Consider the following 15,912-nt stretch of genomic DNA (forward strand, 5'->3'; position numbering starts at 1 on the left):
ATTTTCTTTTTTGTGGTGTCTTTGTCTGCTTTTTGTATCAGGGTGATGTTGGCCTCATAGAGTGATTTCAAAGGCCTTCCTTTCTCTTCAATTATTTTCTAATAGTTTGAAAAAGATAGTTGTTAACTCTTCTTTAAATGTTTGAGAGAATTCACCTGTGAAGCCATCCAGTCCTAGACTTTTTTTGTTGGAAGTTGTTTGATTACTGATTCAATTTTATTACTGGTATTTGGTCTGTTCTTATTTTCTATTTCTTCCTAATTCGTCTGGGAGATTGTACATTTCTAGGAATTTATCCATTTTTTTCTAGGTTGTCTATTTTATTGGCATATAATTGTTCATAATGTTTTCTTATGAGTCTTTGTATCTCTGTGGTGTCAGTTGTAACTTCTCCCTTTTCCCTTCTGATTTTATTGATTTGGCTCCTCTCTCTTGCTTTCTTGATGAGTCTTGCTAACGTCTATCAGTTTTGTTTATCTTTTTAAAGAACCAGTTCTTAATTTCGTTGCTCTTTTCTATTGTTTTGTTTGTTTGTTTGTTTCTTATAAATTTATTTCTGCTCTGATTTTTATTATTTCTTTCCTTCTACTAACTTTGGGGTTTTTGGTTTTTTTCTAGTTCCTTTAGTGTACAGGTGGATTGTTTATTTGAAATTTTTCTTGAGGTAGGCCTGTATCACTACAAACTTCCCTCTTAGACCTGTTTTTGTTGCATCTCATAGATTTTGGACTATGTGCTTCCATTTTCATGTGTCTTCAGGTATTTTTAAAATTTCCTCTGATTTCTTCAGTAACCCATCAGTTATTTAGTACCACATTGTTTAAACTCCTCATGTTTGTGTTTTTTGCAGTTTTTTCCCTTTTAGTTGATCTGTAGTCTCAAACTCTTTTGGTCAGAAATGATGCTTGATGTGATTTCAAACTTTAATTTTTTGAGATTTGTTTTGTGGCCTAGCATGTGATCTATCCTGGATAATGTTCCATATTCATTTGAAGAGAAGGTGTATTATGCTACTTTTAGATGAAATGTTCTGTATATATCTTTTAATACTATTTTGTGTAATGTGTTGTTTAAGGCCAGTGTTACTGATTTTCCATCTGGATGATCTGTCCATTGATGTAAGCAGGGTGTTATAGTCCCCTACTATTATTGAGTTACTGTCAATTTCTCCATTTATGTCTGTTTATATTTGTTTTATGTATTGAGGTGCTCTTATCTATGTTAGGAGCATATATATTTAAAACTGTTATATTTCCTTCATTGATTTATCTCTTGATCATTATATAATGTCCTTCTTTGTCTCTTGTTACAGTCTCTGTTATAAACTCTATTCTGTCTGATATAAGTGTCTCCATCCCTGCTTTCTTTTCATTTCCATTTGCATGGAATATCTTTTTCCATCCCTCATTTTCGGTCTGTGTGTGTCTTTAAATCTGAGGTAGGCCTCTTGTAGGCAGCATATATATGGGCCTTGTTTTTTATCCATTTACCCACTATATGTCTTCTCATTGGAACACTTAGTGCATTTACCTTTAAAGTAATTATTGTTAAGTATGCACTCATCACCATTTTGTTAATTGTTCTGGGGTTTTCTTTTGTAGTTCTTTTTTGTTCCTTTCTTCTTTTGATCTCTTCCCTTGTGATTTGATGACTATCTTTAGTGCTATGTTCGGATTCCTTTCTCTTTTAGTGTGCATCTGCTATCAATTTATGGAAAAACCTGAATGAATTTTTTGGCCAACCAAATATGTAGCAATACATGATTATTTTATGTTCAAGTGTATTCTAACAACCTTGCATTTTTACTCCCCCCCTCCATGTTTAATGTTTTTACCTTCTATTTCATACCTTTCTAGTTTGTGTATCCCTTAACTATTTATTGTGGATATAGATAATTTTACTTTTGTCTTTTAACCTTCCTTCTAGCTTTATAAGTGGTTGATCTATTACCTTTATAGTATATTTGCTTTTACCAATGAGATTTTTCCTTTTACAATTTTCATATTTTTAATTGTGACCTTTTCTTTTCCGCTTAGATAAGTCCCTTTAACATTTCTTATAAGTCCAGTTAGTCATGCTGAACTCTTTTAGTTGTTCTTGTTTCTAAAACTCTTTATGTCTCCTTCAAATCTAAATGATAGCCTTTCTGGGTAGAGTACTCTTGGTTGTAGGTTTTTTTCCTTTCATCACTTTGAATATATTGTGCCACTCCCTTCTGGCCTGCAAAGTTTCTGCTGAAAAGTCAGCTGATAAACTTATGGGGGGTCCCTTGTATGTAATTGGTTGCTTTTACCTTGTTGCTTTTAATACTCTATCTTTAATTCTTGCTATTTTAATTACAATGTCTTGGTGTGGCCCTCTTTGGCTTTATCTTCTTTGGGACTCTGTGCTTCTTGGACCTGGATGTTAGTTTCCTTTCCCAGGTTAGGGAAGTTTTCGATTATTATGTCTTCAAATAATTTATCTGCCTCTTTCTTTCTCTATTCTCTTATGGGACCGTTACATTGTAAATATTAGTGTGCTTGATGTTGTCTCAGAGGTCTCAAACTATCTTCATTTTATAAAATTCTTTTTTTTTTCTCTTTTCTGTTATGTTAGGGTGATTCCTACTGCTCTTTTCCAGTTTGCTGATCCATTCCTCTGTATCATTTAATTGACCGTGATTCCTTCTAGTGTATTTTTAAATTTAAATTACTGATTCTTCAGCTCTGTTTGGTACTTTATATTTTCTAATTCTATTTCACTTCTCACTGTGTTCATCCATTCTTCTCCTGGGTTCACTGAGCATCTTGATGATTATTACCTTGAACTCTTTATTGGGCAGATTGCTTATCTTCATTTTGTTAAAAATTTTTTCCTGAGATTTTGTCTTGTTCCTTCTTTGGTACATATTTCTCTGTCTCCTCATTTTGCCTATTCTCTGTATTTATATCCAGTGTTAGGCAATTTGGTTATATTTCCTGATTTTGGAGAAGTGACCTCATGTAGGAGAGGTCCTATGGAGCCTACCAGCACACTCTCTTCTGGTTACCAGAGCTATATGCTCTAGGAGTGCCCCCTATGTTGGCTGCATGGGCCTTTCTGTTGTGGCAGGACCAACTACTGTGGGAATGCTGGTAGGTGAGGCTGCATTCTGCCTGGTTGGCCACCAGGCTCTGCTTCACATGGTGGCTGCTGGCTCACTGGTGGGTTAGGCCAGTTCCCAGTACAGCTGGTTGCATGGATCAGGGTGGGGGGGTCCCTGGGCTGGTGCTGTCCTTCTGGTGGTCTAAGCCAGGTCCTAGGGCAGCTGGCTGTGGGGTCTGGGATGGTCTTGGGGTGGTGCTGGTCCACTGGTTGGTGTGTAAGTCCCAGGCACTAATAGGATAGAAAGAAGACTAAAATGGTGCTTGCCAGCACCAGTGTCCTTGAGGTAGAACAAGTTCCCAGGCACTGCCACCAGTGTCTGTGTCTCCAAGGTGGGTCCCAATTTCCTTCTGCCTCTCTGAGAAGCTCTCCAAAATCTGCAGGTGGGTCTGATCTGGGATACTTTCAAATTACTGATTCTGCCCTAGGTCCTTTAGCATGTGAGATTTTGTGTGCACCCTTTAAGAGCAGAGTCTCTATTTCCTAAAGCCTTCCAACTCTCTCAATATGTCAGCCTTGCTGACCATCAAAACCACACATTTTGGGGGCTCATCTTCCTGCTGCAGGACCCCTTAGCTAGGGAGCCTAATGTGGGGCTTGGTCCCCTTCCTCTTTGGAGAGGAACTCTGCATTTGTTATTGTCTTCCCATTTATGGGTTGCCTTCACAGGGATGTGGGTCTTGACTATATTATGTCTCCACCCCTCCTACCCAACTCATTGCAGTTCCTTCTTTATACCTTTAGTTGTGGAAAATATTTCAGCTAGTCTTGAGGTTGTTCTTGTAGATAGTTGCTCTGTAAATGATTGTAATTTTGGTGTGCCCATGGCAAGACGTAAGCTCAGGGTCTTCCTACTCCTCTATCTTGGCCACTTTTCTCCCAAAGTAGGATTCTTATATCCATATGCAGTGCAACAATATATGAGTGTTGTTTGAAAGTACACTTATTTTGGATTTTGTCCTATGTGTCAGATATTAACAACTGGATAAAAAGTACTCTTCTTCAAGAAAAAAAAAAAAAAACATTGCTTAAAAATTATCATTGTAAATAAGCATCTTAAAAGGTAAAAGAAACCACATTGTTTGTAAAATAAATATCCTTTTTTATATCCAAGACATCATATGTTTTGATTCTCATCTATTATTACCCTTTGTAGTCTTGTGTTCACATTGAATTTCAGCTCTACCTCATGCTAAAACAAATAAACAAACAAACAAACATAACCTGTAATTCATCTTCTGAGCTCTATGCCAAATCAAATATGTTCAAACAAACACAGTAACACAGTGAGGTACTGCAGCAGAGCTGCTTCGTGGGTTTGTAAATAAGGTACATTTAACAATGAGCAGGAATAATGTTCATGGATACAAATGTGACATAAAACACATAATGACTGGGATGCATTTAACATGTTGATACCCAGCTGATCTCAGACTTCAAAATGTGGCAGCTTGCCCAAATTCTACAAAACCTCCTAATCTTGCAGAGAGGTTTTTAAACCTTTTAAGTTGGATACACATTTCTTCAAGGAAAAACTAAATTCAGAGCCAGTGATTTGAATCCTTACTTCCAAAATAAATCTACAATTCATTAAACACCATCTTTTAATAGATTGCAAACATGATTTAGCTATTGTCTATCAAGTTTAGGCATTACGTTATCAGTTAGTTTATCCAACTACCATCTATATTTTATATTTTCCACCTTTCACAAATGCAAAGGAAATCATTAAACGGTCCTCAGCTCTTCAAACAGCTGACAACGCAAAGCATGCCAGATATAAATATTTACACCATCAAAAGTAAATGTTTCCAAAATTCCAAACTCCAAAGCATTTGAAAATTGATTTGGATCAGGTACACTTTACTAAATTAAAAATATATTTTTTAAATCACATAACAACAAAAAAACACCAAAAGATAACATAACTTATGAATGATTTTTAACTCCAGCTATCTCTCATTCTCTTCTTTCCCAATAAATTTTAGAGAGAAGCTTTCCTGAATTAGTTTTTTTTATTTCTTTCACATCAAGATTTTCCTCTAAGATGGTCTGATGGAAAATGAAACTTGTATATTCACTGTTTGTGTTAGCTTGCTACCTTTTCCATCTCACTCCCTATGTACTTTTTACCTAATAATGCTTTAAATCCTTGTCATACTCTTAAGAAAAAATTCAGTTCCTTAACATGGCCTCAGGATCTTGCCTCTGCCTTCTTCTTCCATCCTTATCTCCTCACCAACTCCTCTTAGGTCTCTGTGCTTCAGCCTTGCTGGCCATCTTTCAGGTAATTTCTGGAATTCAGGTACCAGCCTTCCTTCTGCTTTGTGTGTGTTTACTTTTTTCATTTCTCAGTTTGCCTAGGATACAGTTATATCCTCCATCACCCTCTCCAAGAAAGAAAGAGTGATTGCATATTCAAAATTGCAATTTGCCCTTTTTATATACTGGTCAGTGAACCTATACATGCTCATGACTTGATTTGAATGATTCAAATTTTAGAGAGAGGTATATGTAGAACCCAAGTCAAGTTCCTTTTAGGGTTTGTAAAATAAAACTGCAATTGGAACAATAAATAAGGTAGGTTAGTTTTCTATACAATCAGAACAATAAACATCATGAACTTATATAGGACCTTTTTACAAAAGTGCTTCCCAAGTCATATTTAAGACAGCACACAAACACTACTTAGCTAAATAGTCTCAATCACATGCAAGATCCTTTAAAACTTGCCTTGTGACCTGAGTCAAAGTCACTAACAAAATTTTGATGGGTCATTCGATTTTTCAATGCGTGTGTGAAAATTATGTGATAAGAAAAAAATACAATATATCAGAAGGCGAAAAGATTACTTACAAACTTGTGGTAATTAAGGTGAACAGACTGCATAAGGGGAGTAGAAAGCAGAGCCCAAGGAGCCCAACCCCTGGAGAATCAGGCACCAGCAATAGTGAAATTTATCCAAATTTTAACCCCAGTTTCTTGCACACAAATGATTTTCCGTTCCTCTTGAGTTCACAACAGCTAAATCACGTTCAAACACAGTTTTCTGTGTGTGTTTTTTCCACCTTCAACAATCTACTCTACAGTAAGGGTAGCTAAATAGAGATAAACCAGAAAAAAAAAACAAAAAAAACACAAACACTAGATTCCAGTGATGAGGAAACCCCATGGACATTATGCTCTTCCACAAATTAAGGAGGAGCTCATTATGGGGGAAGGATAGGGAAGAAGGGATGTTGATGTGAGAATCGGGAAGCATAGTTCAGCGTTTCTGTGCAGGAGCTATGATTCTTAGCCAGCAAGCCATAGTAAAATTAATTATTGATTTTCTTATAAATCATCTAAGGTGATTTTTGTTTGTTTTTCCTTCCAGGATGATAAATGTCTGATTTTACTTTTGTTAAAAATTTTTTTTCACTTTGTTGAGGTTAAAAGAAGCCCCAGTAAAGAGGTTTCTGAGAGGAAGAATTTTCCCAGCATGATATGCAGAGGAGGCAATGCTGTTTTCTAACTTTCTTTCATGAGCTACCAAGGGATAGGACTTCAGGCAACATCCAGCGAATACAAAGAAGTAATTAGAAGCATGAGGGTTTGACTAGGTAGAGAGAAAAAGCATGATTTACACATAATTATATTTGCTGGCAATAGGCCTGAGGTCTGTGATATTACTCCTGGGTGGAAAGACAAACTCATCACAGAGATCAAGGTCTGGAAGGCTGGCTTTCAGAATCAGCATCTCTCCCTGTCCTCAACTCCACGATGGAAGCAACATGGCTGCTTACCTTCCTGCCCCCAGTGTTGATGCGAAGGGGCGTCAGAAAGGGGTCGAAGATCATGTGACTAGTCTCTATATTGACTGGCGACTGTCGTTTCCCCACAGAGCAAAGATTCCAAGCTGAGTTCACCAATCCCCAGAAGGAAGGAACTAGAAACAGAAAGAAATTTTAGAATCAGGCTGGGGAAATAATGGAAAAAGAGCCATGGCACAAAAGTCATAAAATCAAAGAGAGCCATCCAATGTTTCCCACACATAGAGATCCTTGAGTGTCGTTATGGCAGTTTCCTGGCCTGAATCTTGGTCAATTTCTCTAACTCTTACCTTCATGATGTCTTAAGATCAGATTTTATTTACTTTTGACCCATTGACTCTGTGGCCTCTTTGATGGGTATAGCTAGCATTAATGACTTAATAAGAAGATGGCATAGTCCAGCCACATCATCTTTTCATATTGAGGTACACTAAATATATAGCAACTCCTGAGCTGATGCTCTGCTTTTCTGTTTGGCAGGAATGATATGGGAATCAACCTTGTTCTCGATAGAAAGTTTTATAAGCTTTTCAAAGAAGTAGCATTCAACATATATAAGGTATTTATTCTGCTGGTTGTCAAGACCAGTCTGAGGGAGTGAATTATTTTATGACCCCCAATCAATGCCAGACAGGAGCTTGGCAAGTTGATTTAATGTACCATCAGCTGAAGAATGCATTCATTGATAAGCAGAAAAAGATGGCATTGAGTGCTGAGTGCAAATATCCAAAGGGAAATCATCCACTCATTTTCAGTGTCACATCAAATAATCTATTAAAATAAATTTCTGGACAATTTCCAGTCCTATTTTCTTCTGTTTAAAAAAGTTAGCAGAGCAGTGGGGTAACCAACCTACTAATTTTACATCAGTGAAGATCAGCGACTGTATCTTCAACATTTTCCTGCCCCCTCAGTATCTTTACTGAGGCTTTAGATCCATGTGTCCTTTATATGCCTCTGAGATTGTATGATCATCATTCAATCATCCATCCACAGCATCCATCAGCAGTCCAGTGAGCTCCTATTGCATGTCCAGCATTGGGTTAAGTTGAATTTTGAAGAAGGCAGATGCATGTAAGAACAATTACCACACTGGGGGTGGGGTACATATGAGGTTAAGTCAAGTGTATATGAAACTCTAGATGAGGGGCACCAAAGCCTGCAGCAGTGGAAGTGGAAACAGGGAGTGATTCCTACAGAAGATGAGCCTAACAATAAAGTCACAACACTCTCAAATGTACGTGTCCTCTCAGGAACTCAAATTTAATACAACCTTTAATTTACAGCAGCCATTATTCCTTCCCATGTCATGGATGGAGAAAACTGAAGCAAGAGAGGAGTATGGCAAATACCTGCCAAAGATACTATGAAAGAGAGAAGTTTTGGGCTGGATGGTATGTCTAGTCCCATCTAAATTCAAAATTCTATAACCCTTTTAATTGTTACAGACAATTATTGGGCAGAAGTGATAAAAAAAAAACAAGTTCCTTAGAGTCTTAGAAGAATGTTTCAACACCAAAATAAAGTGGGCTTCATTGTGAAATATGGCAAATAACCTAATTTGGTTTAACCCCTTGGCAATAAGCCTCTGGTAGATCCACCCCCTTTAATTAAAAAGTTTGAATTGACTTTCCAGCTATAACAGATTTTCAAAATGGCAACAATGGCCAGGGTTACAGAGAGAGAAAGCAAAGGAGGAAGAGGGGAAGGGGAAGTAGATAGAAGAATATGTACATGTGCTTCCTTGGCACTTTCATTTCCCATCATTATTTAAGCTATTTTATCTCTGCAAGTCACTTTATCTTTAGAAGGTACCATGACCTAGCAAAATTATAATATTTAAGGAAGCTCTTGCATTAAAAATGTATTTAAAAAACATAAACTTCTATCATCTCTAAAACGCTCTTTTAAAATCACTGACTTAATTTTATACTTATTCTTCAATCATTTCAAGTTTATTATAAAAATAAAGCCTCCATCAGTGCATGTTCTTACCTGTGATTTTCAGTGATGCACATAAACATGGCAGATGTGAGGATGCCAGCGATACAGTCATGGCACTGCCACAAATTAGTTGTGTGCCCTTAGATAGTCATTTATTTCTTGGGCCTTGGTTGGTCTCTATGGCCTCTGTTGTAGGCTGAATAATGACCCCCTCCAAAGATGTCCACATCCTAACCCCAGAACCTGTGCATGTGTTACCTTACATTGTAAAAGTTACTGGACAGAAATTACTAAATTAAGGATCTTGAGATGAGTAGATTATCCTGGATTATCTGGGCCCAACATAATTACAAGTGTCTTTTTAATGAGAGAGGTGTAGAAGGATCATAGACACAGAGAAAAGATTTAAGGATGGAAAGAGAGGTCAGAGAAGACAGAAGATACTGGTTTTGAAGATGGAGGAAGGGGACATGAGCTAAGGAATGCAGGCGGCCTCTACAACCTGGAGTAGGCAAAGCAACAGATTCTTCCCCTAGAGCCTCCAAAAGGAACACCAGCCTGCTGACACTGATTTTAACCCTATGAGACTCATTTCAGACTTCTCACCTCCAGAACTCTAAGATAATAAATTTGTGTTGTTTTAAGTCACTAAGTTGTTAATTATTTGTCACAGCCACAATAGGAAACTAATACAGCCCCCTTTATCTTTAAAATCCTGTGAGACAAGAACCTCTTTGACAATCAGGCCATCTATGATGTCCTGGGGGGCCTTCCCTGGAAGGCAGATTCATAATAAACATAGTAAGAGATGATACATATTGCATTTCATATACTCCCATGAAAATTATTAACAAAAATAATCAAATCCTATAAATGGATTGCCAGACTGCTATTATATGGCAACATGGGTGGGCAGATGCTTCTGTGCTTTACAAATAAACTTCACACCCCAAAAGTACCCCCATAAAAACACAAACAGCAAAAATATTATGTGAACATCTGATTTGCTTTTATTGGGCATGGCATTCTTTATGACAAATAGTTTCAGGGTTTTATATACCCACTTCACTATTGAGGCCTGTGTGTCTGGTTCTAACCACCTGCTTAGACAATTGAGGGATAACTGAGAAACACTCTTCCTTGCTAAGCTGTGACCCTCATTAGCTCCACTCCTGAAGAGGTATCAAAGTTTATTCATCACTGGATTGCTCATTTTAAATCAGCTGTAAATTAATAGTCTTTCAGAAATAGAAGCCACCTTAGTGGTCATCTAATCTAAATTAATAAACAAAATTAAGGCCATAAAGGCAGATAAAGTCCTCAACCCAAGGCCACACAACCAGGGAGAGGCAGAGAAGGACAGAGTAAGGACTTGTACCCAGGTCTCAAGACTCACAGTGCTCTAAATCCCTTCCACCCCAGCAGGCTTCATACGTGAGCAGGTTATTAGAGTCAGAGTTTCAGAGTTAAATTGTTGTTATGGCCATTGTAAGACTTTTGCTACCATTTCTCTTTTGGTAGATCAAGAGTAACATTAATGCTTAGTCTCCAGTTAAAATAAATTTCAAGTGCAAAGGTTTAAATCAAACTGCTTTAAATATCAATCATCCCAAATAAAGTTAGGATTTTTAAAAAGCCATTCAACTATAGCTGGGTAGAAAAAAGCCTTCAATTCAGGCAAGATAAGATGTGTTTGTGTCTCATCTGCAGGACCTCACGGAGAGCTAATGGGGATGACTGCTCATGAAGAGCTGGACTAGGCAAGGTTCTAGTCCAGATGAAAGAAGTCAATGCTCTTAGAATCATTGTTATGTGTTGGGACAATAATTAAGGTGCAAATCTAGTCCAGGGACCTTAGGTGCCAAAAGGGACCAGGAATAGGTCTACAAATGTCATGTAATCTAGGTTCTAGGGAAATGCTATAGGAGGAAGGCTGTGGAAACAGAAGCATGGGGTGCCCATACTTATTAGAGCATGGGAGTGAGCCAGTAGACTTTACCTTCAGAGCAAGGCTGGACAAATGAACTAAGGCTTCAAGATTTAGAGTAGGAAACTCTCCCTCTGCATTTGTGCGGAACTCTGTTATCCCCACGATCCTAATACGTAACTATGCTCCATATTTTTGATCCTTCAGGTTTATAAACTCCCATGTCACCCCTGGGAACGAAGTAACTTTGTAGAATGCTATGGCACTGCTTTAATTTCCAAATTTAGAGAATCATTGCTGAATTGTTTTTCTCTTAATTCCTATGGTTGTCCCAATAAATCAAATTTTTAAATTTTCTGTCATTTTTTTAAAAGCATCAGTTATTATGGTTTACTAGCTAATGCGGTGTCTTTTTCTAGCTTGACTGATACAACTTATTGTTGAGAAAAAATGTGAATGTAAATAAAGTAAAATTGAGTGAGAATTACTCTAATTAGTAAACAACTGGTCTGAAATGTTTGAATGGCACCATCTCTAGAATCCTTTTCACACAATCTTTTAATTTACATATAACCTAAAACAGACACCAGACTTGGATATTTTTGCAAATTAATTTTCACAGAGCCTAAACAATGGAACTTAACTGCTGCATTACAGCTATGTGTTATCTTGCCAAAACATTTCCCTGTGGTAATGCTGTCATTGTGACCATAAACAACAAAACCCAATGGTCTCTTGGCTCTGGGTCCAGTGAGCTATGAAAATGCTCAGTGACTGATTTCAGCTACTTAAAACATGAGCCTTGGAAAACGCAAAACCTATCAGTTGCTTATTCAAAAACCAGTGGAACAAAAAGCTCAAGTTTAGTTTATTAACACATGGTAACCCTCAGACAAAACCAAAAAAGCTCCTACTAAAATAAGAAATAGTTTGAGAGAGCAATGAACTAGAGGGATCAAGTTTGATACTGAGTTAAAATTTGTCTCAGTGACATTTGTATCCTATAGAAAATGCTCCAAACTCAGTCTGAGCTTTTAAGCATCCTCCTTGTTCATTTGTCCTGAATTGTCATTTGTCATCTCAGCAGAATTTGCAGAGACCATGCTGTTATGGCAAGGAGTTTGACACTTGGAATTAATTTATGCAATTTATGTGACTTGCTAAATCCTATGGAAACAAGACAAACTCAATTAAAAAGTGTTTATTGACAGCCTATTATGTGCCAGACATTAGGCTTGACACTGAGAATTCATGCAGCAAATATTTACTGAGGACCTACTCTATGTGCCAGGCACTGCCATCAGTTCTGGGCAATCAGTAATGAATAAAACAGATATGGTTCCTGCTCTCATGGATCTTGCAGTCTAGTAGGGAATATGAGGGATAGTGTTTATCTCCAAGTTTATATACACATATCTATGTAATTAGAACTATTTGCAAGTATGCTGTAGAAACAATTAAAACAGTAATGAACTATAGAATATAGTATGGATTGGGGAGATAACCTAGGTAGAATGGCCAGGAATAATTCCTCTGTAGATGACATCTAACAAAACCTGGAAGGAACGAGAGGAGTTGCTTCTGAAGAGTGGCAGGGCAGAGGGCGTCCAAAGCAGAGGAGAGGAGCAGAGAAGAGCCTGATGTGTTCAAGGAGTGGAGAGGAAGAAAGTTAACCTGAACTAGATGAGCCAGATGAGAAAAAAAGTGAGATGAGATGAGGTTGGCCAGGTAGACCAGGGACAGGAACTTGCATTTTACTCTAATGTATTAGAAAGCAACTGAGAATTTGGGGCAAGAGAGTACCATGGTCTGATTTATGAATTAAAAGCCTTGGTTGGAATACAGCCAAGAGTGAGCTTGATTACCCTTGGAGTAGTTTGAGTAGGAAAAGAATTGGTTTCTAATCAACAGTTGGGTTTTTATGAGAATTTAATCCTATTGCTTTGGGTTTGTTTAAATTCTATCTCAAAGGCACAACTAATTGAATGTTTTAAAAACTATTCTCTTCAATATATGTTCCAATAAAATAGCATTTTCCTATGATGCAACTAGTGCATTACAAGTAATCATTTGAAGCAAGGAATATTTTCATGAAGAGATTCAGCTAAGGCAATCTTTTCTAGCTTTCAAGCAATAAACTAAGTCCCCAACTTTTCGGCCAAAGGAAAGCAATTGCAAGTTGGGAAAATGAATACTGGCATAAAACATATTTTCAGTGAATTCAATCCTTACAAATAAAGGCTTCTGCTTCAATATAGCCATCTCTACTATAGGGTTATAAAGCATATGAATACATTTAAAATAAGAACTCATATTTTTCCTTGCTCTTTTCCTCACCAGAGCTGATTTACTGTCCATTTCCCTATTCTCAACTCTAATAAATCTCCACTTTGAGCCATTATTAATGAGCATGTTTGAAATACTCACTTGCAGGATTTTTGACCCCTTTCTGATTTCAAATTTATATCATAGGGGGAACTGGCTTTGAATAACTCTTTTGCTGCAATTCCTCTTCCACTGTTGGGACTCTGATTCATATTACATGGAGGGCTTCTAACTAGGGCTTCCCATTCTCTCACTTGGGAATCTCTAAAGGGTTGGAAATATCTTACTTAATACATAATCATTAATTTGTGCATTCACCTAAAAAATTAATGGAATATCTCCGATGAGACAGATTTTTTTAAATGCACAAATTTTTAAAAATATTCCCACTCTAATGAAGACCTCTAATTGTGGGAAGACAGGCAAGCTAACAAATTATGTTATAATAAAACATGTGTTATAATTAAGGTGTGTGAATATTAAAGTCTAAGTGGAGACAGAGGAGTAAATTGACCCTGACCCTTTCCTCAAGTGATGGCATCAGCCTTCCTAGCAGAGGAGACGTTTGAATTAATCCTGAAAGTACGAATAGAAACTGCAAGCCATACAAGTCTTATAACTAGTTAAAAGACTAAAGTTTTTCTAGAAACTGAGACAAATTATTGCTGGAATTAGAATAACTTTTATGCAGGGAGATTTTAAGCCACTGGGTCTTCTGACTTCCCCAACTTGGAGAGTTTTTATTACATAGGAGGAAGACCATGAGCTACCATATCCTTACCATGCAACCTTGAGCAGGGGGTTAAACTTCTATAGCCTTAGTTTCTGCATCTGTAAAGTGAAGATGATACTTCACAGAGTTGTTGGGAAGATAAGTGAGAATATGCTTATAAAAGGTCTAGCATAATGTCATTTCTATAACAAGTATTCAATGAATGTTGGAGAAGGAGTCCCGTGAGGGGATGTTGGGGAATGGTGTGGCCACCAGCTCTGTGATCCCACCACCATAACATTCCAGAGATGAAAAGGGTAAAGGTTCCAGGAAGGATGTGGAAGAGAGGAAGGTTTCAGATGCCCACACAACCCAACCTGAATTCAAAGCAAGGAGCAGTCTAGGTCATAGGATTGGTCTCTCAATTTCATACTTTTAATGAACCATGTGAAATTATTTCTTGGATCTATAACTCTCAACGTCTGGATGAATGGAGGGAGTTAGCAGTGATATGGGTCATCCAGGATGGTTTTATCTACAAAGAAAATAATTTTAATTTAGCTTTTGGAAGTTGGTGGATTATTTGTTTATACAGCAGCTTCAGCCTCCTGTTTAGGATTGGTTCTAGTATGCTAACTGGCTTGCATCCCTGCAAGCACATCAACAGAAGGTGAAGTGAAAGGAAGGAAGGGGGAGTTTTCATTTGCTGATCAGTCACCATAATCTCTGTGCTAGGAACTTGACATATCTTATCTTGCTTAATCCTCCCCACAATTCTGTGAGATAATATTACTGTTACTTTGTAGATGAGAAAAATAAGACTTAAAGAGATTATATGACTTTCCAAGGTCACTTGGCCAGTAAGTAGAGGGACTAGAATTTGAAATCAGTTCTTTTCTCTAAAACAAAGAAATAACAAGACAGACAAAGGAAGTAAAGTAATGCATGTGTGGTAACATGTGAAACAATACACAGGCATATAAAGCAAGAGGTAATCATCTCACCCTCCTTCCTTCCAATGACATCCCTGAGGTAATTGGTGTGAACACTTTATTAGGCATCATTCAACATCTTTCACTATGTGCATACAAACACATTCAAGTACCTATACACATAGAGAAGTTCTATTTATAAAAATAGTTTTTGTTTCAAGTAACAATATGCCATGAATGTCCTCTATGTCAATCCTTCATAGAGCTACTCATTCATGTGTAAGGCTACAGAGTTTCCATAGTTTGAATGCACCTTACTTTTCTAAACCATTTCCTAAATGAAAGACATTAAGATTGTTTCCATCTTATTTTACCATGAAAATCAATGCTGCAATAAATAACCTCAAACATATACTTTTCGTACTAGTAGTATTGTTTAGTCAAGGTATGTACATGCTTTATTTTAATAGATGCTGCCAGGTTACTTTAAAAGATACTGGCAGTGTCTATAAATATTTTTTTTAATATATATATTTATATATATATATTTTTTTTCTTAACCATATTTGCTTATTTATTTATTTATTTATTTTTATATTATTGCTGTGTTGGGTCTTCGTTCCTGTGCGAGGGCCTTCTCCAGCTGTGGCAAGCGGGGGCCACTCTTCATCGCGGTGCGCGGGCCTCCCACTATCGCGGCCTTTCCCGTTGCGGGGCATAGGCTCCAGACGCGCAGGCTCAGTAATTCTGGCTCACGGGCCTAGTTGCTCCGCGGCATGCGGGATCCTCCCAGACCAGGGCTCGAACCCGTGTCCCCTGCATTGGCAGGAAGACTCCCAACCATTGCGCCACCAGGGAAGCCCTGTAAATATTTATGTTCCTATCAGCTATGTGTGGTATGTCCACTTCCCCATAATCTCCATAGCACTGAATGTTATTTATTTATTTGTTTGTTTATTTACTTATGACAATCTAATAGGAAAGATGGGATTTCACTGATTTAATTTGCATTTCTTAACTACTGCCACGGTTGAGTATCTTCTCATATGCTCATTAGCTATTTGCATTTCTCTTCTGATCCTATTCTTCATGTATTTTTCTCTGGGTTATTTGTGTTTTTCATCTGAGTTTTAT

General features: G+C 37.4%; 1 protein-coding gene across 1 annotated transcript in view; it reads right to left on the reverse strand.

Moving 5' to 3' along the window:
* Positions 1 to 15,912, reverse strand: part of CA10 (carbonic anhydrase 10) — a 581,255-nt gene that overhangs the window by 331,379 nt on the left and 233,964 nt on the right. The window contains exon 3 of the mRNA XM_068530438.1: positions 6,912 to 7,054. Within this exon, the coding sequence (XP_068386539.1) occupies positions 6,912 to 7,054 (143 nt within the window). The remainder of the gene's footprint in view (positions 1 to 6,911; positions 7,055 to 15,912) is intronic.

This window comes from Eschrichtius robustus, chromosome 20 (assembly GCF_028021215.1).
Source record: "Eschrichtius robustus isolate mEscRob2 chromosome 20, mEscRob2.pri, whole genome shotgun sequence".
NCBI lineage: Eukaryota > Metazoa > Chordata > Mammalia > Artiodactyla > Eschrichtiidae > Eschrichtius > Eschrichtius robustus.